Consider the following 26,132-nt stretch of genomic DNA (forward strand, 5'->3'; position numbering starts at 1 on the left):
GCTTAGCATATTGCAGATGCCATCACGATCTAACAAAATGGCAGGACACACACACAGCAGTAGTGTTTTAAATGACCTCAGCCGTACCTTGGTCTATTTAAGGAAAAGGCAGGCTCATTAAGCCACAGCCTATAGAACTGCAGAGAAGCCCAAAAAGCAAAGGTTCTTGGGAAGAATCCTATTAGGGAGCCCAGCAGGGCTACATGGAGATGCATGCTAATGATGACCTCAGCGCCCATGTTTCACACACTCCCCAGCCCACAGGAGCTGTCTGTTCTTTTGGAAACCTTAACTTAGCCGGGGAAGACAAGCAGTTCAAACAATTCCTACTACCTGCTCAGAACTTAAAGTGTTCCTAATTATCAGAACTGTCTATACAGCGTGTTGAGATTTTGCTGAGTCATTCACGATTTCACCATTTTATTTACCTACTTACTAACTCATAAGTGAACAAACTCCTATTGTTTGGAGACAGGGTCTTGTATAGAGCACAGGCCTGCTTCAAATTCTCCATCAGTCCTCTTTGGCCTCCTGAGTGCTTGGATTAGACTAGACACACTGTTCAGCTTCTTACATATTTTAATTAGAAATAATCAAATCTTTTAAGGGAAGCTTTGTATCTGGGGAGCTAGCTTAATATGACAGCTGCTGTTGCCAGTTCTAAAATCTACATTGCCTACATTTTGAAAGAACCAGCCAGTCCCATATTATATATGCATATGGAGACTACAGGACCCTCCAGCTTAATGCACAAGCTTGGGTGGGCTCTTGTGGTGTGCAGGTGCTTTGTTTGTAGGAAATTTTGTGCCTACTAATTAAAACAGTAAGCACATATACAGTAAGAGAAATAGCAGTCATAAAAACAACTTTATTTTTCAAACCTTCCATCTAGTAAGAACAGAAGTGTCTCTCTTTGTTCCAAGTCTCAGAGCACAGCTCAGGGCTCCTAGTGGCATCTGCATTCAGCCAGTTAAGGCAAGCTGTTCTGGATGAAGTCTATGAAAAATGGCCTCATCAAAACCTAACATACAATAATTTCTTATAGGTCAATTGCAATGTGGAATGTTAACCTACACCAACCAATGTGTGGCTTACAACATGAAACCTCAAGGGGTTACTGTGCCCTTTGAAAGGGCAGGTGTAACATTTATGTGTGTGTGTGTGTGTGTGTGTAATTCACTGAGCTATGTAGATCTCTCAGAGCTGGTATATTTTATTATCCAGAAAATAAAACCAATTCAATATTACCACTAATCTCAAAATGGACAATCTCCCACCTTCCCGAGGCTCTTGTTCTATTGAAGAAAGAAAAGATAACAGCTAATAGAGCCATGGGAAAACTAGAGGCTTGGCCTGGAAATGTGAGTGGCACCTTAGCCTTCAACTGGTCACCAGGGAGACCTGAGTGCTAACAGTGTCTTCTGGACACTGACTACAGCACTCATGGCGGCTGTGGTTTCCTGTACAGGATAAAAACTGGGAAGCCTGGAGCTCACAGGCGTGAGCTTGTTTTGCAGGATTCTAATTTCAGCGTCTTGACCTTGAACCAAGATCCTCCCAAGGCCTAGCTAGAAGCATGTGCCATCAGGCCCCGCTCAGAATATGTATCAAGACCACGTAGTAATTGTCCTCTGATCTCTGTATGTGTGCTGTGCCATGTGCCTCCCCCACCCCAACCACACAAGGCAAAATACATGCAATAAAAAAGATGCCGATACTTAATGTGATTAAAGAGATCACAAAATGTGGTAAAACTGTGACTTCCGTACAGTTGCTCTGTACCGTCGAAGCAGCTTCAAAGGCCAATGATGCTCTGTCAGCATTGGCTTTGTCCTGCATGGTTTGAGGGCATCACCAGGAGCATGCTCACTATACTTGGAGAGACGATTTCTCTTTCTGGGTGAGTTTTGGGGCCTTCACACCTTCACATTCTAGCTGATCAGTGACTGGTCTGTGAGTGTTCACTTCTACTAGCAGACCATCATGGGGCCTCCCGTCCCCCAGGATATTCAGGTGGTTATTGGTTGCTGAGGGAGATTTTGTTAGGTGGAGTAGCCGATTTTCAGCTGCCTATGCTCCTGTAGGTAGCGCCAATTAAACTCACTGTTTCGCCAGTCTTGATGTGGTGGACTTTCTTTTTGGTCTGCTGTTGAAGCCCGAGCTGGAGTGACTAAATGTTTTCCTTCTGCCCCAGGAAAAGTTCATACAACAGCCTCTTTATTTCAAAAAAATTAAAGAATGGATCAAATTCTTCATCTTATATCATCCCACAGAAAGTGAGGCTAATAAAGAATATCACAGGATTCAAATACTTGAATAAGCAATTGTTTTATTTTTTACTATTGTGGCATAAAAATTTGGGATGGGGCTGGAAAGTTGGGCCAACAGTTCAGAAGTCTTCCAAAGGAACCAGGTTTCATTTCTAGCACAAACATGGCGGCCCACAACCACCTGCATCTCCATTTTCAGGGAATCTGATGTTTTCTTTCTGGTCCCTTAGGTACCAGGCATGCAAGAGATACACAGCCATGCATTCAAGAAAAACATCCACACACACAGAGTGAATAGAAATCTTCAATGAGTAAGGAAGTTGGTTCACCCCAAGTTAGCCTTCTGGTTTATCATTCCTGTGGCAGGGCTCCCATGTTGCCATTTTTTACTGAATTGCACATTCCATGCAGAGAATACACTGTAGCTTTGTTGCCTTCTTTCCTGTTAAATTTCAATAATCACATGACTTCAGTGACAGAACATTTTTTACTTATTATTCAGCTACAAGGAATATGAATTGCTTCCTATCAGCCAAGAAGCTCAGACAATATATGAAAAATGTATTAGGAAGGTCAAATGAATTGTAAAGATATTTCGAAACCACTTATTTATCATTGTACTTGGAGAGTTTCACTTTAAGCAAGGAGACACTCAAAATCATGACAAGGTTAAAAACCAGACAAGCTTTCAAGACAACAATGGCCGTGCTGACGGGTGGGCAAGGACACACTAAATATCCTGTCTCAACTTCTGAGGCATCAGTAAACAGCAGAGGAAGTTGGGCAGGGCCCCCAAATGGCAACACCGCCGACCAGCAATAAGTTCCCTGAGCTCTGGAGGTCAGTGTGACGCCAAAGATTCTTTAAGGCTCTGAAGTCACCCATTGGCTGAGCCACTTTGCAGCTCATGGTAGAACTGTTTCATCCCAGCTTTTAATACACATCTGGTAGGTTTGTTGTGATGGCTTTGCTACTTGTGACCAATTTTCCCGCTGTTCTGACCAAAATGAGGGAAGACTTATGTTTGCTGCTGTTTTCCTCTCTTGACACAGGTTCTCTCTCTGTAGCCCTGACTGTCCTTGACCTTGCTATGGAGAATAGGCTGGCTTGCCTTTCATAGAGATCGGCCTGTTGCATGTACAACCAAGCTTGGCCTGAGAACTGTTTTTTGGTTCATGTTTTCAAAGGTTCCATAAATAGTCTTTAGGCCCCATGTCCTCTGCAAGGACCTGCTCCCAAGAAAGGGGCCCTGGACAAGATCTCTGCAAGGTCCTGGCTTCAGAGACCTACTTCCAGATCCAGCCCCACCTGAAGTTTCTAGTTTTGCAGAATAGCACTAACAGGTGGTACCAAAAATCAACACCAGCCTTGGGGCTGTGTTAAGTTGTACCACTCCATGGCCCAGGCTGGCCTTAACCTTGCAATCTTCCTGCCTCAGTTTCTTTCTTTCTTTCTTTTCCTTTTTTCTTTTTTTTTCTTGGTTTTTTGGATTTGGTTTTTTCAAGACAGGGTTTCTCTGTATAGCCCTGGCTGTCCTGGAACTCACTCTGTAGACCAGGCTGGCCTCGAACTAAGAAATCCGCCTGTCTCTGCCTCCCAGAATGCTGGGATTACAAGCATGCGCCACAACTGCCCAGCCTCTGCCTCAGTTTCCATCACTAGGATCACATGTGTGTGCTACTATGCTTGACTCTTGTCTACCACAGTGTCTGCTGATTCTCTTGGAACTATCTAAACTAGGATAATCAGCTACAAAGTTGCAGTTTCCTAAATCCCTTTAAGCAGGGCATGGTTAAAGTAGACAAGTTTAAAAATTACCTTCTAGTCAACTCTCTGTCTGCACAGACAGACCTCCAGTTGCTTCATTCGCTTGATGTTTTTGGTTTTAAAAAGCAGAGTCCTTGTAACCTCTGTCTTGCTGTGCCTGTCTTCTCTGCCGTGACCAGTCATGAGTCCTAGGAGGAAGCTGTTCTCTCATGGCTGCCACTAAAAATACATTTATTCCTTTCCCAAGTAGCTTTTCTACAGATGATAAACCTTACCTCAATTTACTTCACCCAGATTTTACCTCATCTCAACTGAGAAAACATGGTCCCTGAATACTAGCATCGAGTTAACCTGTTATTCCCAGAAACCTGGAAGCCCACACAAAATCCAAAGCAGACAAGGAGCTGGGAGCCTTCTGTAGATGGGGGCTGGGAAGTACCATTAGCTCCGTGAGCAATTACCACACTCAGACATGGGGATGCAATAGCAACTGCAGGCAATTCAAATGAAGAATATAGCAGCCCAAAGGGCAGTGAACCAAAACAGGCTGTACTGAGTATGCACAGGGCAATCCTTGACCATGCTTCTAACCACAAACTGGTCTCCTTACGAGACAGCAAGTACAGATGAAACCTGTGAGCTAGTTTCAGTCTTTGGAAATGACTTAGGCTGGCCTCCATGACAAAGCTGGATGACTGACATGTCTAACTATTTCTCTGGCTAAGAGCTCTTAGCAATTCTGTTACACTTCTTCCATCAGAAAGAGGGGCTATAGAGCCCTGAGACTGATCTTATACACATAACTGCACTTGAGACCCTGGTTCTTCCACCCTAAGGGACAGCTACAAGTGAGGCACATAGGTTAATTCTGAGAAAGTGATAAGAAAACAAACAGGCTACTTGGAAGGTGAATGCAAGAGGATCAGAAGTTTAATGTTATCCTTGGTTACAGGGCAAGTTGAAAGTAGGCTTGGTCTACATGACTCAAAAACAAAAACAAACAAAACCCCAAACCACCACCACCACCACCAAAAAAATACCCTACTACCTGCCACCCACCCCAAAGCCAGGGGCCTAAACTGAGCTCAATGCTCCAAGAAGCCAGATATTTAGAAACTGAAGAAAAGTGGCTGGCCAATCCCAGACACCCAGTGGTTGCAAAAAGAGGCACTAAATGCCACAGTTTCAAAACAAGCTTGTCCAAGGGAAACAGTAAACCCCCTCTCCCCTTCCCTATCTTCTGCCATGAAAAGCCCAGCCTGAAGCCAATGCCTCACTATGTAACAAACATGCTAGCCTCAAATCACTGAGACCCACCTGCCTCAGCTTCCTCAGTGCTGGGATTAAAGGTGTGCACCACCATGCTTGGCAAGAGGGATAATTTTTGAGAAATACTTTTTAAAATAGTAGAGAATGTTTGTTCACTGAAAATAAAAATGGAAAGGAAGGCTGGGGCATGGCTCAGTGCTGTTTCCCTATTATGTGTGAGACCCAGGGTTAAATTCCAATACTGCAAAAGAAAATACAAGGTCTGGTGAGTTATCTCCTCTCCACTGAGATTATAGTTCTTTCCTGTTGTAATCTTCATTCCCCTCTTGTGTTGGGTAGGAACCAATACTGTCACCTCCATCCACTTACTGAGGCACTGACCTGAACACCTGAACTGTGTTAACATAAGCCAGCATCTCCATGAAGGGCTAGAAAAGAGACTAAGCCCACTGAGATCTCAGCTGAATGGGAACCAAGCTGCTTCAGAGCTAGCCTGATCTAGAGATGTCTAGTTTGGGCAAAAAACATGCCTGGCTGGCCTTCTGAAACCACAATTTTCTTGAAATCAACTCCTTCCTTGACTTGTTAAATGCTACAACTTCATGAAAACACTCAGTGTAATGAGGAAGTTTTCAATATTTCAATAGTTTTATTGGATATTTTTCATTCTTTCAACCTGAATAACATGATTTTATAGAATCAGCAGATGGATACATGACCTTGGCACAACCCTGGTCTGAAAAGGCAGCATTTTAGAGAGGCATACATCTACCCCTCCTGGAAAGCAGCCTGTCACACCTAGGCTATGTCCTGAAGCTGACTTCCCCACAATGCTAGGCTATGGCTGGAGAACACTGAGGAGGTAAGAGAGCTGTAGGTGGTGGAGAGGACCACAGCACAGCCTCTGCAAACAGGATATTTGTCCTGTCCACTGGCTCTCTAGTCTTGAGATATCCTGATATTTAAGCAAAGAGTGTAACTAAAAATTGTTCCTCTACAAAGGAAATCTATAGTAAAACACTGCTTTGTGTTGCTCATTATTAAAAACAAAATTTATAGTAAGAAACATATATATACATATACGTATATGTATAAAGTAGGACTATTACTGTTCCAAAAGTAAGCCAATTCAAATGACTCTCAGTCTAGCAGGAGAGGAAGTCTCTTCAGCGAATCTGGCCAAGCAGGCTTCAGTGACTAGGATCTCTAGGAGCAGAAGCGGTAGGAAGGAGGAGGGAGGGTCCTCCACTGAGCTCTGCTTTATCTAGGCTTACTACCCAGGAGCTGCAGGGCCAGGACCAGCTGTGCTACAGCCCCATGGAGCCTGCCCCTCCCGATGACTGCCCTATCCCACTTTAAAGACAGACAGTTGGGTGTGCTTCAGACTCTGTGGCAGCGGAGATCATGGTGTCACTGGAGACTGTAAGTCTGGGTTGAACTGTTCAAAGTCAGGATCACAATGAGGGAACGAGGATCCTTCTTATTCTTGTGGACTGTTATCTTTCCTTTTAAGGCTTCACCTACAAAGAAAGGCACAGCATTTGATGAAAACAGGCTAGTGGAACACAACACCCAGTGGTTCCCCTTTTCTGTGATCACAGAGGCACAGGACATGGCTGCTGGCCTGCAGTGTCCTGCCACTGTAAACAGGAAGAACCTACAGAAGTGCAACCGTGAATATACAACAGTTCTGCCCACCGAGACCTGCAGCAGGGCAAAGCCAGGCTTTCCTGAAGACTCAAAGCAATGTCTATATGCCTTCCTAGTGTGAGTGAGATCTCTTTGCAGAGTTATTAAAACAACAAGGTAAGGCTGCCAGTGATAACCTCAGCATCCCTGCTTTAATAAGATCACACTACAGCCCCAGGCACAGCTTCACAACATGGACTGACACAGGATGTAAGAAAGAATGACTCCGTGTGTGTGTGTGTGTGTGTGTGTGTGTGTGTGTGTGTGTGTGTGTAAAACTGTCTGAACACTGAATATATACCTCATTAAAAGTGAAAGCCCTGTACTAATCTACTCTTCTACTCCAAAACAAGATTAAAATAAACAGAGCACTTCTTGGGATATGATGGTTTCATTACTCATATATTCCATGTGTCTTTGCAGTTAAGCAAGACACATAGACCAATGGAAGAACAGTGTGGCCAGAGCTCAACCCATCTGGCAAAACCTAAAAGAGACTTATACATTGATGTGTAAGCTAATGTGTGCTTGTGGCTCTGATACCTAATATATCCCTCTATGCTGTGACTGTTATTATTTGAGACAGGGTCTCACTCTATAGCCCACGGCTGACCTGGAACTCACTATGCAGCCAAGGCTGGCCCTGCAGGTATGAGCCAACACTCCCAGCTTTTTCTCTGTATCATTACGAAAATGACATAAAACTATCTCAAGTTGGCACGTTCAAGAACATCAGGAACAACCATGATTCCTAGATCCTACTCAGAAGGTTCCAGAACCTCCACCAAGCACAGGTTAATCATCGGCACACAACTGATAGGAATATCCATTCTGCTTGTGCTTTGCACTAGGCTATCAGAAGGGGTTCACAGGTTCTCCTTCCCTTAATGGCTACAAACAGCTGTGAGGTAAGCACACTGTCCCTCCTTTTCTAATGACACTCAGAGAGGTCAGTCCTACTCCCAAGGCCACACTCTAGTCAGGGGACAACAGGTTTTTGTTGTTTTGTTTCCCTGATGTTGAGACTAATCCTACAGCTTTGCACTGCTAGGCTGGGCCTTTCCCACTGAGCTCCTACCCAGACCCAAGAGCCAGGATTTAATAAACAAGGTCATTTGCTTCAAGTCTGTGCTCCTCAGCTGTAGAGCAATGCCTTACATCCATCTGGAGACAGTTGCTATGACTAAATATACAAATGAGGACATGAAACACCCTGTTTCACTACCCAGGCACATCTTTCTGTAATGGCGTTAGTATCTAAATTACACAATTGTATAATTATAATAAATTTTATGACATTACCTTAGAGAAGAAACAAAGGCATTACTTTTCTCACTAAATCTAAGAGAATTTGCAATTTAAAATATATAATAATGCTATTGGCTGTTCTTAGCAACATTGTATATGTATCTCTTGAAAATGTACTTGTGTATAGAGACCAGGTCAACGTTGTGTGACTTCCTTACTTGCTCCTCATTTAATTTTTTTTTACTTAAATTTTTATTAGTTCTTTAAGAGTTTCATATAATTTGTTTTGATTATATTCACCCCTATTCCCCCAACTCCTCCCAGATCCATTCTCCCTTCACTTCCCCTCCCACCCAACCTTGTAACCTCTCGGTGTTATTTTTGAGGCAGGCTCCCAGAACTCTATGTAAACTGGGCTGGTCTTGAACTCAGTTTTGCCTCCTGAGTGCTGGGACTAACCGCATTGCTCTACAATGCCCAGCTTTTCTTTTCTTATTTTTTCTTTTCTTTTCTTTAAAAACAAAACCAAACAAAAACACCAAGTCCAGTTTGTGCGGCTTATATATCTTTTGGGGTGTGTGTGTGTCCTTATATAGAGTACGGCCTACTTACTAGGGGCTACAAAGAAAACTGACTGCCCCTCTCCCAGAAGCTATCAGTTGCCAGGCCCATTTAATTTTACTTTTGTTTTCTGTGACAGTCTCACTATGTAGCTTTAGGTGGCCTTGAAGCCATAGAGATCCACCTGCTTCTACCCCAACCCCAGAAAGTTGTTCTGGTGCAACTTTCTTATTTCTTTGAGTTAGGGAGTTCCCCATTATACCTGCAGCTCTCCAACGGGGCTGGATTGTCTGCCAATGAGCGACAAGGATCAACCTATCTCTGCCTCTTCAGCACCAGAATTATATGTGTTATCACACTTGGCTTTTTACATAGGAACTGAGGATTTTGAACTCTGGTCCTCAAGCTTGAAGGGCGCACACACTCTACCAATCAAACAACTACTTTTGTAGATTTAAACCTTTACTTTATACCAATAAAACTGGTCTGAATTTATCATTTATTGATTCAGAAACTGGGAAGGTGACACCACTCCATGGTAAATTAAACAGAGAGAAAATGGAACTTATACTATGTATTTATGTAAAACAATGAGGCACTGCTATAGATCAAAATGAATGAGGAGACATGCTCAGGGGATGGACCACATTCTCTCCGCTGATCTACAGACTCAGTGTATCCTGCTGACACCCAGTGGAGTTTACAAGCAGAAACTCAGACGCCTTTAAAATCTGTATGTAAAGAGAATCTGAACAAGTAAGAGCACTCAACATTTTATAAAGATGGTGTCCTCCTGGCTTAAGGACAGATACATAGATCAAAAGAACAAAGTGTGAGCTCGGAAAGATGCCTGTATGCATATGGCCCATTAATTTTTGACAAAGGAGCCAAGGTAATTAAATGGGAAATGGACAGTTCTGTCAAGAAATGAAGATGGAACAACTGAAAAGATGGATTACTAACTCGTAAATGAACACAGAATATATTACAGACCTAAGTGTGGAAAGCAAGAGCGAATGTTCCAGAAGAAACACAATCAGAATCAGCTCAAGTTTTAAGACTTGTACACAAAGCACATGCTATCAATGATGGACATGCTAAAACTCATTAAAATTTTCTATTATTTAGAAAGACAAAGCAGGAAGTAGAATGAAGATATTAGTAATCTGATAAAGAACTTGTTTCCATTTACACAAACAATTCTTATAACAAATAACTTACTTAAAAACCAAGCAAAAGAGCAGGATGTGGTAGCGCCTTCCTGTTGCCATGAACTCAAGGGGCAAAAGCAGTGTCAGGAGGATGGCAAGGTCAAAGCCAGCCTGGTCCAGTCAGACAGGAATACAGAGTGATCTATCTCAAAAATCCAAATTCTCACAGAAGATACTAATTCCAGTAAGAGATGAAAATGCCGTTAGTAATCAGATAAAGGCAAATCACATAGTCAAGCACAAAGCTGGGCAGTGACCCAGCCATAATCCCAGCATTCAGAAGGCTTAGGCAGGAGATACTGGACCATAGAGATTGAGACTCTCTCGAAGACATATTGCCAATAAAAGTACAGATAAAATTATGCACCCAATAGAATTGTTAAAATAATTGACTTTATTTGAAACAAAAAGTTTCAAATAATACCAAGAACTCACAACACTGGTAGGAACATTAAACATGAGGTGCCTTAGATAAGAAGCAGACATGGCTGCTGTTCTCGTGGTTGAAGATAAAGCAAAAGATCTTTCTTCCATAGCAGTAATTTCAAAGATTCGGGTGTAATACGCACATACTGAAGTTAATTAAATAGTGTGAAGGGTCACAGTGGTAAACACATAATTCATACTGCTGAGCCCCCTTCAATTGTCCATGCCTATCTAAAGTGCCAAAGCAGTGGCTGGCACAGTGGGCTAGATAAGAGTAATTAGTCAGTGTCACGCAGATATAAATAACACGCTGCTAGGACTGTGCACAGCGAGCTCTTGGGGAATAGAGAGAGACAGCCTGAGCAAGCGCACTGTATACATAAGGCCCTGAGTAAGCTCACCCTGTGTGTAAGGCCCTGAGTAAGCTCACCCTGTGTGTAAGGCCCCGAGTAAGCTCACCCTGTGTGTAAGGCCCCGAGTAAGCTCACCCTGTGTGTAAGGCCCCGAGTAAGCTCACCCTGTGTGTAAGGCCCTGAGTAAGCTCACCCTGTGTGTAAGGCCCTGAGTAAGCTCACCCTGTGTGTAAGGCCCTGAGTAAGCTCACCCTGTGTGTAAGGCCCTGAGTAAGCTCACCCTGTGTGTAAGGCCCTGAGTAAGCTCACTGTATGTATAAAGAAACAGCCTGATTGCAAGCATGTTTTCAAATTTAAACATGAAACAGATCAGGATTTTTAACACAAAATTGTTGTGTAAGCTGTGTTAACAAAACTGTGCACTATTTTCAGAGGTAAAGAAACACCACAAATTGAAAACAAGTCTTCTGTAACTAAACCCTCCATCAGGAGGCAGGTCTCCTACAAAGCTATTTGTAATTATTTTTAGAACTAGTTTGTAAATAAAACAAAAATCTAGTGGATTTTTGTTCCTTAGTCAAATGGATTCTGGATGAATTCTTATTTTACACATTCTTAGTTGGAAAAATTCTTTATTTATATTTTTCTTTTCCTTGTTTATTCCTTTTTCTTTTCAAATTGGATGCAGGATCTCTCTGTATAGCCCTGACTGGCCTGTACCTCTCTATGTAGACCAGGCCAGCTTTGAACTCAGAGATCCACCTGCCCTTGTCATCCTAGTGTAAACCTCCAGGTCCAGCCACCTTTCTGCTTTCTAAGTATTCAGCCTACCCGCACATGGAACAAATCTAGCTTGCCAAATATCACTGGCCATTGCTGAAGATATAAACACAGACACACAGACATACACACGCAGAAACAGTCTAGGCAGAATAGCTGCATGGCTATGCTTACAATATGTTACTTGATGGTATGATGGTATACACCTGTAATCTCAGCACTCAGGAGGAGACAAAAGATCAGAAATTCAAAGTCATCCTCAGGTAGACTCTGAGTTCAAGGCCAGATTGGGCTACCTGAGTCCCTGCTACAAACAAACAAACAAACAAACAAACAAACAAGCAAACAAGCAAACATTTTGCATGTTATATCATGGATACCAAAATTCATATATTTAAAAATTTCCTAAATAGACTCTTGGTTCTAACTTTACCTAAAAACCATGCCATGTATTGAACATAAAATCACACAAAGAAAATTCTTTTCAGTCACACAAGAAAAAATCCAAACAAGTTGCTCAAGTCTAGCAACACAGTAAGAAGCCCAAGCACCCAGGAGTTGGCATGACGGTCACACAGCACTGCGTCAAGCACCTGGAAACTGTGCCACCCCCCACCCTAAGTGACTGAAGAACTGGACTTGAGAGAGTGCTTCTTCTCTTACTGTACTCCCTCCGCACAGCAGCACTGATATGACAAATACTAACAGATAAAAACAAGGGGCTAAAGACTTATGCCATTAGAACTCAGTACAGCATAAAGGAACACAAGCATGCCATTAGAACTCAACATAGTGTAAGGAGATGTGCAGCAGATCTACGCATGAGCTGACCTGTAGTGCAGAGTAGGAACCATCAATTGAGGACAACCAGTAAGATTCTAAACTGAGCAGAGCTGAAGTGGGACTCACACCGAGAAGCCACAGAACTGCATATGTAGAAGACTATCTTTAATAAATCCAAGAAAGTTCTTAAGAAAATAGGACAGTGAGCTAAGAAATGACTAATCTAAGAGCTGCAGAGACACAACTCAGTGCTAGAGCATTTGCCAAGGATCTATGAAGCTCTGGGTTTGTTCCTCAAGTACCACAGGACCCCAGAACCAGAAAATGTAGCTGGAGCCCTAAAAGGGGGGTGCTGGAAAGGAAGGATAAGATTTCTTTATAAATGGCTTTGGGGAGAAGTATGAATTTTATCTGGATGAAACTGACCAATGAGGAGTTTATAATTTTGATGGCACATACAGTTCAATCTTGCTAACATTCCCTTTCATAAGCCTGCCTCCACAAGTCTCAAAAGATGATCTGTTGACCATATGTTTTACTGTTTAAGACTTTACATTTACATCTCTAGGACTGACTATGATTCAGGTAACGGCATTCCCACCAAGCCTGAGGACTTGAATTCAACCCTGGGACCCACACTGTGGACTGAGAGAATCAACTCCCCAAATCCTCTGACTACAACATGAGCACTATGCAGTGTGTGCACCAGTATACACAAACAAATAAAATGTAATAGAAGTTTTTGTTAAAAAACAGATTGTATCTATAGTCCACTGCATGTGTTAGTCTTTGTGTATAGGGCGGAGAATGCACCAACCACACAGCACACCTCTCCATCATTTAGGATTTAATTTCTCTCAGTAATGTTCTGTAGTTCTAAATGTACAGGCCTCACACATTTTTTTTCTTTTTAAAACTACATCTGTCTGTCCGTCCATCCATCCATCCATCCATCTGTCCATCCATCCATCTATCTATCTATCTATCTATCTATCTATCTATCTATCTATCTATCTATCTATCTATCTATCTATCTATTTATCTATCTATCTAATGTGTGTATGTAGGCACACACGCATATAAAGAACTATGAGTTGATCCTTTCCTTCTACCACGTGGGTCTCAAGGATTGATTTAGACTGTCAAGCTTGGCAGCAAACATCTGTCCCCACTGAGCCATCCTGTCAGTTTTCTGATGTGGACCTTAGACTTTTCTTTCTTCGTCCTCTCTATGCTTGGAATCTGGCTTGTGAAGGTATTTTTTTTAAGTATGCTGATTAGTAGTTCATGCTATTAGCTTTATGTTTGTGCTTATCTTGAGTTTTAATAGTCTTCAGTCTGTGGGTTCTGGTTATTATCAAGTGTAAAAGACTTGGCCATTATGTCCTAACTACTCTGCCTACTTCTCAGTGCTTCTCTCAGGGACTCCTGCTATTACCCTGAGGATAGGGCACTTGGAATTTTCCTACACAGTGAGAAATTCAATGTCTGTTAAAACTTCCCCTGGTTTTGACATTTATCATTCATCTACAACTATGTCTATCATCTCTATCAATCAATCATCTATCAGTCTATTACCTATCATCCATTTATTTATCTATCTGAGACACTTTTTCAAGGCAGCGTCTCACATAGCTCAGGCTGGCTTTGAACTTACTATGAAGCAAAGGATGACCCTAAACACCCAAACCTTTCCCTCGGGCATTTGCCAACACCCAGCTCACCTTTAGAGCAATTTCATTGACTGTAAATCTGTCCTGCTACTAATCCCACTGCCTTCCACAAAGACATCTGTCTCCACCTCCACAGTGAGGTGTGTTCTCATACAAAACAGATCTATCTCAATATGAGTCTCTGCTAATTCTGTCATTTCTGGGTCTTTATAAGTTCATCTTTTTCTGCATTGGGTATATGAACAAACACAGCTATTGAGGACGTTGTACAGTGTCACGTTTCATCATTCCCTATATACTTACAGTGCTCCCTGCAGTTCAGTTCCATCTGAGTCTCAGTTTGAAGCTTTGCTGGGTGTATGCAGGTAACTCATGATTGGAGTACACAGTCCCACCACAAAGTCCTATTGAGTCCCTACTGAATACTATTCATACAGGCAGCACTCTGACTGGTGGAAGCCTATGACCTCTGAGAACTACTATGGTCATGGTGAACTGCAGTGCTCTGGTCTGTCTGTCTGTCCTTGTGCACCCATTGTATGTGCTCTCAAGCCTTCTATGCAGAATAGAGTTCTTGATTCATCTGCTTGTCCTCTTTAGATCTCTATCCTATTTCTGAGTTCTAGCTTCTATTTATTCCACAGCAGGGGACAATAAAAGTGTTAAGTTGGTGGGCTATAAGACAACCTTAGCACCACATCCCTGCTTCATGACACTAGGCAAAGTCCAGAGGTAAAGCATGGGGTGGGCAGTCATCTTAGGGATTACTGAAAGAGGAGGCAGAATTTCAAATTCTTACCAGTTATCAAGTATTACACTGCAATTAGAAGAGAGAATTTGAAGGAGCAAACTCCTTCAAATGTTAAGTATCCCTGGACACCGAACCCCTTTGCAGCCTGCTAATCCGAAGTCTGACCAACTGTTCCAAACCACTTCCCATTTACCACAACAGAGCTCATCCTCCTGCTGGACACTGGAGTCTGCATGCCCCCTCCCCAGCCTTTCCTGGATGTGTTCTCCACAGTCTCTCAGCGCATGGTCACAGAACAACAAGCAGAATGATGGCAGAGAATAGGGAAGTAAATGTGGCTGCTATGTTCAAGAAGAGCTAGAGCAGCCAGCATGCAGAAAGCTGAGACAGGAGGATTGCTCTAAGCTTGAGCCAGCCAGGGTTGCAAAGTAAGACCTTGTCTCAAAAACAATAATAAATGTGTGTCATATTTGTAATGTGCATATAAATATATGAGATAATATAATGTGCATATAAATAAAAAAAATGAGAGAAACTGAGGGTGTAAAAGACTCCTCAAAAAAAAAAAAAAAAAAAAAAAAAAAAAAGAGCACTTGCCGGGCGGTGGTGGCGCACACCTGTAATCCCAGCACTCTGGGAGGCAGAGGCAGGCGGATTTCTGAGTTCGAGGCCAGCCTGGTTTACAGAGTGAGCTCCAGGACAGCCAGGGCTACACAGAGAAACCCTGTCTCAAAAAAAAAAAAAAAAAAAGACTCCACCACATTTATGTGAGGTTTAAAGGTGTGAGTAGCTACATACAAATATGTAGAAAAGTTGAAGAAGCCACAGCACATAGAGTGACAGCCATAGCTGCTGCACAGAACTTCCTTCCCTTACTGTAACTCTCTACACGAAGCTGCTGTAAGTGCAGTAACTACTGAATAAGTCTCATACATCAATTGCTGATAGTAGTTTAGTCACTAAGGAAGTAAAACATTTTTTCTTCGTTATATCTGCATGTTATCATTTACTAGTTATTGACTAAAGAAACATTTTCTGGAGGCTAAAAAGATAGCTCAGCAGCTAAGCCCACTTGATGTTCTTGCAAGAGGACCTGGTTCCAGCACCCATATCTGTAACTCCACTTCCAAGGGCTCCAACGGCATCTTCCTATCTCCACCGGCATATGTATGCATGTAGTACACATACATATATCCATACAAAATATCACATACACACAAAATAATAAAATAAATCTTATTTTTATGAATTATTTTGTGACAGTTTTGAGGCATATAAATATTCTTTATTTTAGAAGGTAAAAATTAGACTTAAGGGTTGACCATGTTACTCAGTGGTTGGATGCTTACCTAGCATGTGTGAAAGCAAAGGTTTAATCCCTAGCACCTAAAACCAGAGCAAAACAAACGCCAAACGGCAATAAACCTCATACGATTTGAAACTGGAAACTTTTCTAAACATGAATTTTCGAGCTATTTTATTTGTGTGTATGTGTATGTGTGTGTGTGTGTGTGTGTCTGTCTGTCTACTATGTTTATGTGGGTGTTGGAGTTATAGGTGGTTGTGAGCCACCAGATATGGATGCTAGAATATAAAATTGAGTTTAAAGAGCAGCAAGTACTACTGACAGCTGAACTATCTTCTAGCAGCTGAAATATGTTTGGAATCTAATACTAAGATACTTTAAATACATGCAGGCGGGAAGCTCTGAGACCTCTAATCTCAGCATCTGCTACATTCTTCTAAGTAAACTGACATGTGAGTGACCACTGTTTCCCCAGAATGAAGGCAATGTTTTGCTTGCTTTCTCACCTGCTTTAACTGGAAAAGGCTTTTCCAGCAGAAATACTGTCTGTTTCCAGTGGGTTTTGGTGCTCTGGGGGCCAGTAGAGAACACGACCTGCATTGGTGAAATTCAAAAGTATCTGATGAAGTATATAATTTTCAATGTCATGGTACATTAATCTACTACATCAAATACAAGCTGCAATTGCTTACAACAGCAAAATGCTTCTGAGCAAACACCTTAGGGCACAAATCTAACATAGTACTCTGTATAATTAATCCTTATGAATAACTCATGATACTTACCCTGTTGTGGCAATTCTTCTCAAAATATATATCGAAGTACCCAGCAACTGCCTGTGATATAAAAAAAGCAATGTAATTGATCATTACAGTAATTACCTGATGTAGTCACTAACTACTCAGTCTTCCAAGACTTTACAAACTAGAAACTATCTTAGAGCAGACACCACACAAACTTACTAATCACTAGGTAAGGAAAATGAAGAATATAATTGGCTTTTCCCCATAGAACAGTGTTTAATTAACGTAATAAGGCTAACCAAACAATCAATAAATGGTTTATCAGAGAAGTGCTCATGCCAGGCTGCTCAAGAGAGGCTAGAACAGAGGCCTGACCAGGCTGAAATGCTGGTAGACAGCAGGGCAGCCATCTTGCATCTTCCAGCTTTCCTCAATTCAGACGGCTGCAGGGAGAGCAAGCTGGGAAAGGCCAGAAGCAGCAGTCAGCATCCCACACTGTGACTCACAGAAACCTGGATCTACAGGAGCATGGATACACCCTGGTTTGATTTTCAGTAGCAGTGTTCCTTTAGGACACTCATTTAATTTTTTTCTCATCTAGTTCACCCAACTTTAATGCAAGTTATACGTTTTGTGATGGGATTATTAGGTATAATTTTTAAATGTTAACTATTTTTTAAAACTATAATGACTATAAATCATAGTACTCAAATAAAACCATGTTATGAAAATGTCCTTATATATATAAAGAAAAACATTAAAATTAACTCTAAGACTTATTGGGACAACACAAGAAAGTCTCTAGAAAAAACTAACACATTTGGATAAATATATATTTCACCTTGAAAAAACACTTATGTTTATTTTATATGTATGTACGGGGTCATCATAAAGTAATGATTTACATGAGATAATTATTGACAACCATGCTGATTAAGCAAGCCAATTGAAAGCTTTCAGTCTTTTTTATTGATGGTCAGACCAAGGTGGGCTTGAGCCTTTGAAAAGTCTCTTGGTGCCTAAACTCGGGAATACAGCCTTTCTAAAGGCAAAAACCACCCATATACATCCAAGTTCAGTGAGGGTACGAGTAACTGAAATGTTCATTTCTGCACAGGATAGTAGTTGTTTTAGATATACCCTGTCAATTATTTTGGTTAATACATCTAGACCATACTCAAGGCCATGGAAACTTCAAATGTGCTGCCAAGGCAGACGTGACTGTAGGGGGCAGGAGTTAGAGGGCTGAGACTGTCTAAGCAAACACAAACTGAGTCAGACCATGATGGCCTTACCTCAGCCATTTCAGTAGGTGTGCCTACCTGAAGAGGGCACAGATCACTTCAGCTGGAGTTTTAGGGTGTTGTGAGCTTCTGTATGTGACTGCTGGGAACCAAACTTGGATCCTTGGCAAGACCAGTACATGCTATTATCCACCAAGACATCTCTGTAGCCCAATTCTACCTGTTTCTTTAAAACTTAAATGCTACTGTTCCGTTCTCCTTCATAATGGATTAAGTAGACTTAATCTGTTTTCAAAATTGGCATTAAATTAAACTTACAAAGTGCTAAAAACTAGACATTGATTATTGAAAAAAATCACCATCAGGCCAATTTGTGTGCTCTGTTGCTTTTGCAAAGAATGTGGAATTTTATTGATCATTGAGGGCTAATTCACACTGAGTCCAAAGCAAATCCAATACTTAACCTTCAAGTTCATTACATTTTAGACACTAAGAGGGGATGGAATTGCTGCTGATACTTCTGCCAAACAATCACAGAGTAGAGGTTCTCAGACAGACTACCCTAGAGAGCCATGAGGCTGCAATGAGCTTCTATAACAAATCCCTGTGCCTTAAGCACCTACAGTACCTTCACAACTGCAGCCAGCTGCCTGCCTTGTTCACTACTGCATTTCTGGTGCCTGGTCTACAGAATGCAATAACAATTTGCTGGGCAGGGATGAGTGGTGGACTTGAGTCTACCACTTACCATGCTGATCACACTGTGCCCTATCAGGCTGCAGTCTTTTTAAAAGGAAGGCTGAGGCATACCTAGGATTTCTTGAATTCTCACCCAGCTCCATTTTATATAGCTCTCAAACATTTTTAGTCCCCTGTCTCTTAACCACAGCTAGCCTTAAGTAGTTAGGATAACTGACTAAATCATTGTCCTTTGCACATTAATGATTCACCAAAAGAAATGAATAGAGATTTTAAAAACTGATTAAAAATCAAATGACTTATTGCCATGGTTTACTGTTGTTGGTTTGTTTTTTAAGGCTGGCTTATTTAGAAAAGATGGAAAGTGACTAGGTACAATCTTCCCCTGAGAAGGAAGAGGACCAAGGACTGAGTCAAATACTGATAGCTAAAGATTAATGACAATAGAATCTTCATTAAAAACCCTTAAGAAGGAGGCTAGCAGATGCATCCACAAACCAGGAGAATGGCTTACACTGCCTGTGTGACAAAGGCAGCTCTGGGGCTGCGGCCTTTCCATCCACTCTTTCTTTGTGTCTACACAAGACTCTGGAAAAAGCAAACTGCTGAGGAAGGTAGAGCTCTGCACTCTAACTACACAGCCCAGGTGTTGTGGGAATCTTCCACTGGGGAATGACTGTTGAACTGTGGGGCTATTCGGACTGAGACCTTGACATGTGGAATCTGCTAAGCCAAACAGTTCAGAAATTAAATCACAGGACATCTAGGTGGTATCTACAGATGAGAAGATTGGTGGAAAACAGTCTCGTGTTCCGTGTGTGGGCAGAGAAATGTTTTCCTTAGGTGTCTATCGACTGGAGAAACAGTGAGAACACACTACTGGGTGACAGGCACACCCAATGTGTGACCACAATGCACTTGTGAAGATGCTCACCGGGAATGGCGGGTGACAACTTTGGATTATTCATGTTTGCTGTATTTGTCTGTATGGACATTTCTAAAGGAAACATCAGCTATAGAAAATGAGTAAATGCCAGTATTATTCCTTTTACCTATAACATTACACAGACCTATATTTCAACCGCCACCCTTGTGTCTCAGCTCTCCCCAAAGGCTTGGCCAATCAATGAGTCTCCTATGTAGAAAAAAGTGTATTGACCTGGAAGAGTAACCTTTCCCCCAATTAACACCACCACAGTAACATTTTTCAATGAAGAAGGAGCAGAAAGAGGAAAGAGAAGGTAGAGCTGATAAGGACTTTTTAAAAATCTGAGATACATTTAAAAAAAAAAAAAGGAAAAAAAAATAAGAAATCACAAAGAAAAATCATTTCTCAAATTCTGCTTTTTATAAAAGCAGACTGTCAGTCACCTGGCAGGACAGTTGCAACTATGTCAGAATGCTCGTCTAAAGAGGGATCTGAAAATACAAAGATTCCTTAGAACTGTCTGTAACCCCAGACAAGCTGTCTATGCATTTTAGCTAAAAATCAAAGATGAAGCTAATCTGCCTACCCCACCATAAACAGTGAAGGAAAACTAATGAGTTTGGGTAACAAAAACAAAGAAAGAAGTATTTGTGTTGCTTTGGTGACCAGCATTTGATAGCCTCTTGACCTGTTCTGCTTTCTGGAAACTGCATGTCTCTGCTTCCTCAGTCAGACTTGTCTTCTCAGTAACAGCAGGAGAATGAGACCGCAGAGACACGAGAGGACTTAGGAAAAGATGAACAGTATCTGCAGACAGCCTGCTCTTTAGTGAGCTTTCAGAAAGTGAGGCCCGAAAATACAGAACACACTGGCTGTGGAAAGGGGGAGTTTCTGGGCCCCTGTTTGAGACAGGGTCTCATTACACAGCTCACTGTATTCTGTTCTTAGATACACCAAGATCTAGAATGCCCTTCATCTCCCTTTTTATTGGCTATTCAGTCATCTGTCCTTATCGTGTTTTATTTATTTATCTACTTATTTTAATTTCAGTTCCTCAAAGTCAGCTGTCATCTAAAAATAGTAAATAAAACATTCAAGAAATAAGCAACTTTAAAGTAGCTTCCTACAGTATCACCATCGTCCCAGTCATTGTTGCTGCCCTCTCATTTTGCTTAGGATGTATGTTTGGATGCTGGAGCCAGGCTTGTATGTGCTGACAGTACATTAGATATGTTGGCTTGGGTACTGTCTGGGGTTTCAGGCCCCAAGAAGATTACTACAGATGTGCTTCTAGAGATAGAAAGAAAAGACTCAATCTGAAATGCAGTTGTGGAAGCCAGCTGAACTATGGCTGGACCTTGTATTTCTGCAGGGCCATTTGGGCAGAGTGCTGCTTTCAATAAATGCCAGCTGCTTTGAGAACAAAACTGTTCTGTCTAGAAGCTGCTTTTCAATTACAGTTCCACCATCCTGTTGCTGACGCCATGGCAGGATGTCTTAGGTATGCAAGTGCTAATTCTCCTCTGCCCCCAGATATAGTTTCTCTATATAGCCCTGGCTGTCCTGGAACTGTCTCTGTAGACCAGGTTGGCCCCAAACTCAGAGATCGATCCTCCAGCCTCTGCCTCCTAAGTGCTGGGATTAAGGGCATGTACCAGTATTGACTCCAGGTGCCAATTTCAATGAACATATTCTCCCTTAGGAAATCACTCAAACACAAGAATCAACGATCACCACAAAGAACTGGAAACATGACTTTTAGGGTGCAGCAGTAAATGACTGGCGCTTCACTTTGCAAGCACACAGGGCTGTCAGGTGGCTCAGAAGGCAGGCTCAGAGTACATTCCCTTACAGATCTTGTCAGCAGCAGCACTGGGCACTGCTTGGGAGGAAGAGTCATGAAAATCAAGTATCAAAGGTAGCTGACTAATCTACAAAGTCAGGGTCATAATTAAATCATGCCCCCTACCACTGTGCTATATCACTCAGAAAAACTTGTAACTATCAGTCTCTGAGGCAAAGAGGGAGAATGGGCAGCCACCAACGGCCACCATAGTGAAGAGTGAGACTGAAGTGATGACAGAGACAGCATGAGAGGAAAGACTGGCCAACACTGATTTCTAGGACAGCTGACCATTCTTAACATTACCAGAATCTTGAGTCTGACCTTTGAGGCACATGAGGAAGTGAAGTCAGTGTGGCCTCACAGTGCAGACCATTCCCGAGCACCAGGACTCCTGCTCGCTGTGTCAGAGGGAGCTGGCTCAAGCCTCTTATGGGTGTCCCAGAGCAAGACAACAAGGCAAAGCAGTTATAAACAGAATCAGTTAAGAAAATATTTTAAGCCACAACTTTGCTTATTTACTTTATATGCATAAAAGTAAACAGTTCATTTTATACTCATACATTTGAGGAATAATGACTTAGAATTAAATGGCTTTTTTATGTGTGTCAGTGCGGTGGGTCTTTTTACAAAGGGACACCCATGTACACAAGGAAGAAGACAGCAGCCAATGAAATGAAGTCAGTCTAGACTGTATGAGGAAGAAGGAAATTAAAAATCATCGCGATCACTATCACCTGCAGGGGGTAATTCATCATTTCTGTTCCTCTCTGGTATCATGTTCCACCAGCGTGTGGTTACAGCAGATACAATTAGGCAGCTGGCCACAGACGTTGAGGATAATGTGCTTTTGATGGAGTTTATTCAAGCATAGAGAAACAGAGCTTGTAATCCATGCGGCAGGATCTCTGCAGCAAAAGCATAATTCATCTGCTGTGGAGTATTTCTTTCAAAATCTCAACACTGAATTTAAACACCAACAGATGAAGGGTCTGAAGCAAGCAGCAGATAATGCAGGGGGGAGGTGTTAGAGCTTATATTCTAATACATAAACACACAAAAACACAAACTCGGTGACACAGCTGCTGAGCAGACAACGGAGCTGTGATGACTGGCACAGAAACCAGCAAATGTGAAAGCTACAGCTTCCTCCCCAAGCTAACTATGCCTTAAATTATAGACTCTTTCTTCTTCAATTAATTTCTATTTTATCCCAAGAGTGGATTTGCATTTCTGTTTGCTGTTGTGGTCCCTCTAGGGGACAATGCATGCTAAGTGCTGTGTAACTCCCAAGGGGCAATGCCAGACCGAGTGGTGTTTAGAAATGGACTGAACAACATGGAAGACAGCAAAACTCGTAAAATGCCTAACAAGACCTCTTTCTGCAAAAACATACTGATTTATCCCCAGATAATGGCTTGTAGGCCTTTTTAGGTTTAGATCATATCCTTCTGATTTAAAATTGCTTATTAACATGATTTTAGGAACAAATTGAATCATCTCTTCAGAGCCTGGAGTTGCTTTTTGGAAAAAAAAAAATCTGGTTATGTGGGCTCTGGTATTCCTGCTTCAGTCTCCTGAGTAGCTAGGTCTAAAAGCATATACAATTAGCTCACCTAAACACAAATACCTGTAATATGTTACCTAAACACACCTAATTGTACATTCTTCTGAACACTACACAAAAGCTATTGTTTTATATATTGTTACTATTACCTTTAAAATTATGATTTACCTTTAAAAATACTATTTGGTTCTTTGGAAATAGGAGCTCAGTCAGTGCAGACTGGTCTTAAATTCAATAAGCTCCTGATCTTGCTACCTCTACCTTATAAGTTCTGGGATTATGTCACCCATGCCTAGTTTAAAGTCTCTTAATGTATTGTGTGCATGCAGAAAAATGAACTGGTGTGCACAATGCAGTAAGCTTTCAAGTCAACTACAGCTGTGAAATTCATATTCAATAAGAAACAGAAAACAGCCAGGTGTGATGGTCCACACACCTTGGAATCAGAAGTCAGTGGGTCTCTGTAAGTTACAGGGCCGCCTGTTTCATATAGCAGGTGTCAGGCCAGCTAGAGCAACAAATAAGACTGGCTCAGAAAATAAACCAAAAATGTCATCCTAGTAGATGTTCTTGCACATGAAACCAGCCTTAGGCGTCCCTGCGCCAAAAGAACCCCCTGCCCTACTTTCCAAGGGTACAGGCTAGCTTCTCCAGCACACACATTAACAGAAATAGGACCATAAATCATTTGGTCTTTTGTGTCTGTCTTCTTTTCCCTGAGCTTGTCTGTGTTGCTATTATAAAATGAGCATGAACATGGCTTCTCAGAATGGCTTCTATGCTGTACTTATTCTCTGTTACTCTCATGCTGAAACTTTAGATGGAAAGACTTCAGATGGGGAACTGGTATAAGAATCTCCTCAGCCTATGCCAGTAGAGCCTCTGAAAGCTGTGGCTTCTCAGCAATGCAGCAGGTTTTTTACACTAACACTGGAGGCTGCTGGGTGCACACTGGGTGATCATCCCTGCTGCTTCCTTCATCCTCATCACTGCCTGCAGGTTTTATCTACACTGTACCAGTTCATCATTCTTTGAGACAGAATCTCAAAGAATCCTGTAGTTTAGGATAGCCTAGGGTAGCCATGAACTCCTGATCCTCTGAGGTTACAGGTATGCACTATCCCTGGCTTTCTACATCATTTCCTGGATTTATCTCAGCTTGTCACTCATTCTTCCTGCATTTTAATGATCATTTGTAGTTGTGGCTGACCTGGGACTCACTACGTGGAACAGCCTGGCCTCTAATTTAGAGACCCACCTTCCTCTGCCTCCCAGGTGCTAGGATTAAAGGCATGCACCACCACAGCCAGCTGTTTTTTGTTTCTTAGTTTGAAAATGAATTTCACAGCTGTAGTTGGTTGGAAAGCTCACTGCATTGTTAATGGTACCATCAACTGTGACATACAACTACCCCTTCTTTCCTTGGGCATTTCTAGGGCTATTTCATCACAGCATAGGAATGGCAGCAAGGACACCAAGTTTTGCCCTTGTATCTCTTGAGTTATTTTCTTTTGGCGTAAAGCCCAGCTCACAGATCCTTTTAACACTGCTGTATGCAGATCTGCTGCTAACTTGTACTCTACTGAGCTTTAGAATGTTTGGTTCTTTTTCACACTAGGTACCTTATTTTTTAAACGTTTCAAGCCCTTTTCTCCTAAACAGGCCAGGTCTAGCTGATTTAATGTCTATTTGGACAAACAAGTGCCCGTGGCAGCTAGAGCTGACTTTGTCTCCTCCTGTTTCACCTGGTTCTTGGTCCATGTTGTTGTCTATGCTTTTAAATTACTGCTTTAGATTATACTTTATACACTGAATTTTTTTTTAAATTGCCAGTTGAAATCATTTTAGGTATATAAAAATAATCTTCTAAAAAGGTTTTTAAATTTATTTTAGCTATGCCCCGGGAATTAGCAACTCAACACTGTTGCAGAGCACTCCTGGGGATCCAGTGAAGCTGGCTGCAATCAGGACAGTCTCTGGTCTCTGGTCTGCCCTGTTCTGACCTCAGTCTTTCAGGATTCCCATTGCAAAGCCGTAGGAGGACAAGTACACCTTCTATTTGCTAGGACAGGAGGCTACCAGAGGGGCAACAGGAAGCTGCTCGGCTGCTTCAGACTGGCAGTACCTGTAGGGCAGAACAGCCAAGTCTAGCTTCTTTGGGTCTTCCTTCCCTTTCCCTACCATCCTTGATTTCTTCCCACTCTCTATGTGACCAGGTCCCACCTACTGGACGCTGTCCTCAGACCCACTATGTAGTGCAGGATGACTCTGCACTTTTGATTCTTCTGGCTCCACCTCCCCAGTGCCAGAATTACAGCCTGGTTTATGCAGTGGGGATGGAACCTGGCCTCCTTGTGTGCTAAGAGCCAACATCCCTAGTTCCTCTTTGGACTTCTTTGTTAAAAGTCTTGGATATTCTAGTGAAACACTAATACATATATAGACCCCTCCAACAGACAGTATTTCAAACTCCCCCTTTGTGCTGTCCTCAGAAAGAGGGTCTTCTGTTTACAGTCCCTGCACAAGAGACGGTGCTTTCCCCACTTAAGGCTTCTACTTGTACTCCCATCTCTACACTAGCTCCTCATCGGTTACTGTCTCTGCCTGCAGAGCCTTCTCTCTCACCACAATGTAGACTGTGAGCCACACCGACTGCCCCTGTGCCCTGCTGAGCACTCACCATGCTCGGCGTGCTGTATGTTCAACTGTAGGGACAGCAGAGACCCCTCCTTCTGTGCTCAGCTGTAGCCTGAGCTGCCTAAACTCTACCACTGGGAAATGCCGAATAACAGCATGCCGTTAAGATGTTATGATGTACCACAGCCTGGCATGCTCAAGGGCCATGGCATTTCATTTTGCCTCATTAACTGTAGCCTATCTGTCACTGATAAACAGAGGCATGTTCAGGTGCTCCCAGCACGTGAGAAGGAAAAAAAAACAGTTTTGTGTTTCATATAAGTTTATATATTTAAACTTAAAACCAATGTGAATGCAAACTAATTCATAGAAATAATCTCTGAT

At 42.1% G+C, this 26,132-nt stretch overlaps 1 protein-coding gene across 1 annotated transcript in view; it reads right to left on the reverse strand.

The window, feature by feature from the left end:
- Nucleotides 1–5,935: 5,935 nt before the first annotated feature.
- The window catches only part of Prmt3 (protein arginine methyltransferase 3), an 85,738-nt gene continuing 65,541 nt past the window's right edge, over nt 5,936–26,132 (reverse strand). Inside the window, exons 14-16 of the mRNA XM_052161865.1 lie at nt 16,873–16,923; nt 16,594–16,681; nt 5,936–6,826 (exon numbers count right to left, since the gene is read on the reverse strand). Of these exons, the coding sequence (XP_052017825.1) occupies nt 6,717–6,826; nt 16,594–16,681; nt 16,873–16,923 (249 nt within the window). The 3' untranslated portion in view covers nt 5,936–6,716. The remainder of the gene's footprint in view (nt 6,827–16,593; nt 16,682–16,872; nt 16,924–26,132) is intronic.

Source organism: Apodemus sylvaticus, chromosome 1 (assembly GCF_947179515.1).
Source record: "Apodemus sylvaticus chromosome 1, mApoSyl1.1, whole genome shotgun sequence".
NCBI lineage: Eukaryota > Metazoa > Chordata > Mammalia > Rodentia > Muridae > Apodemus > Apodemus sylvaticus.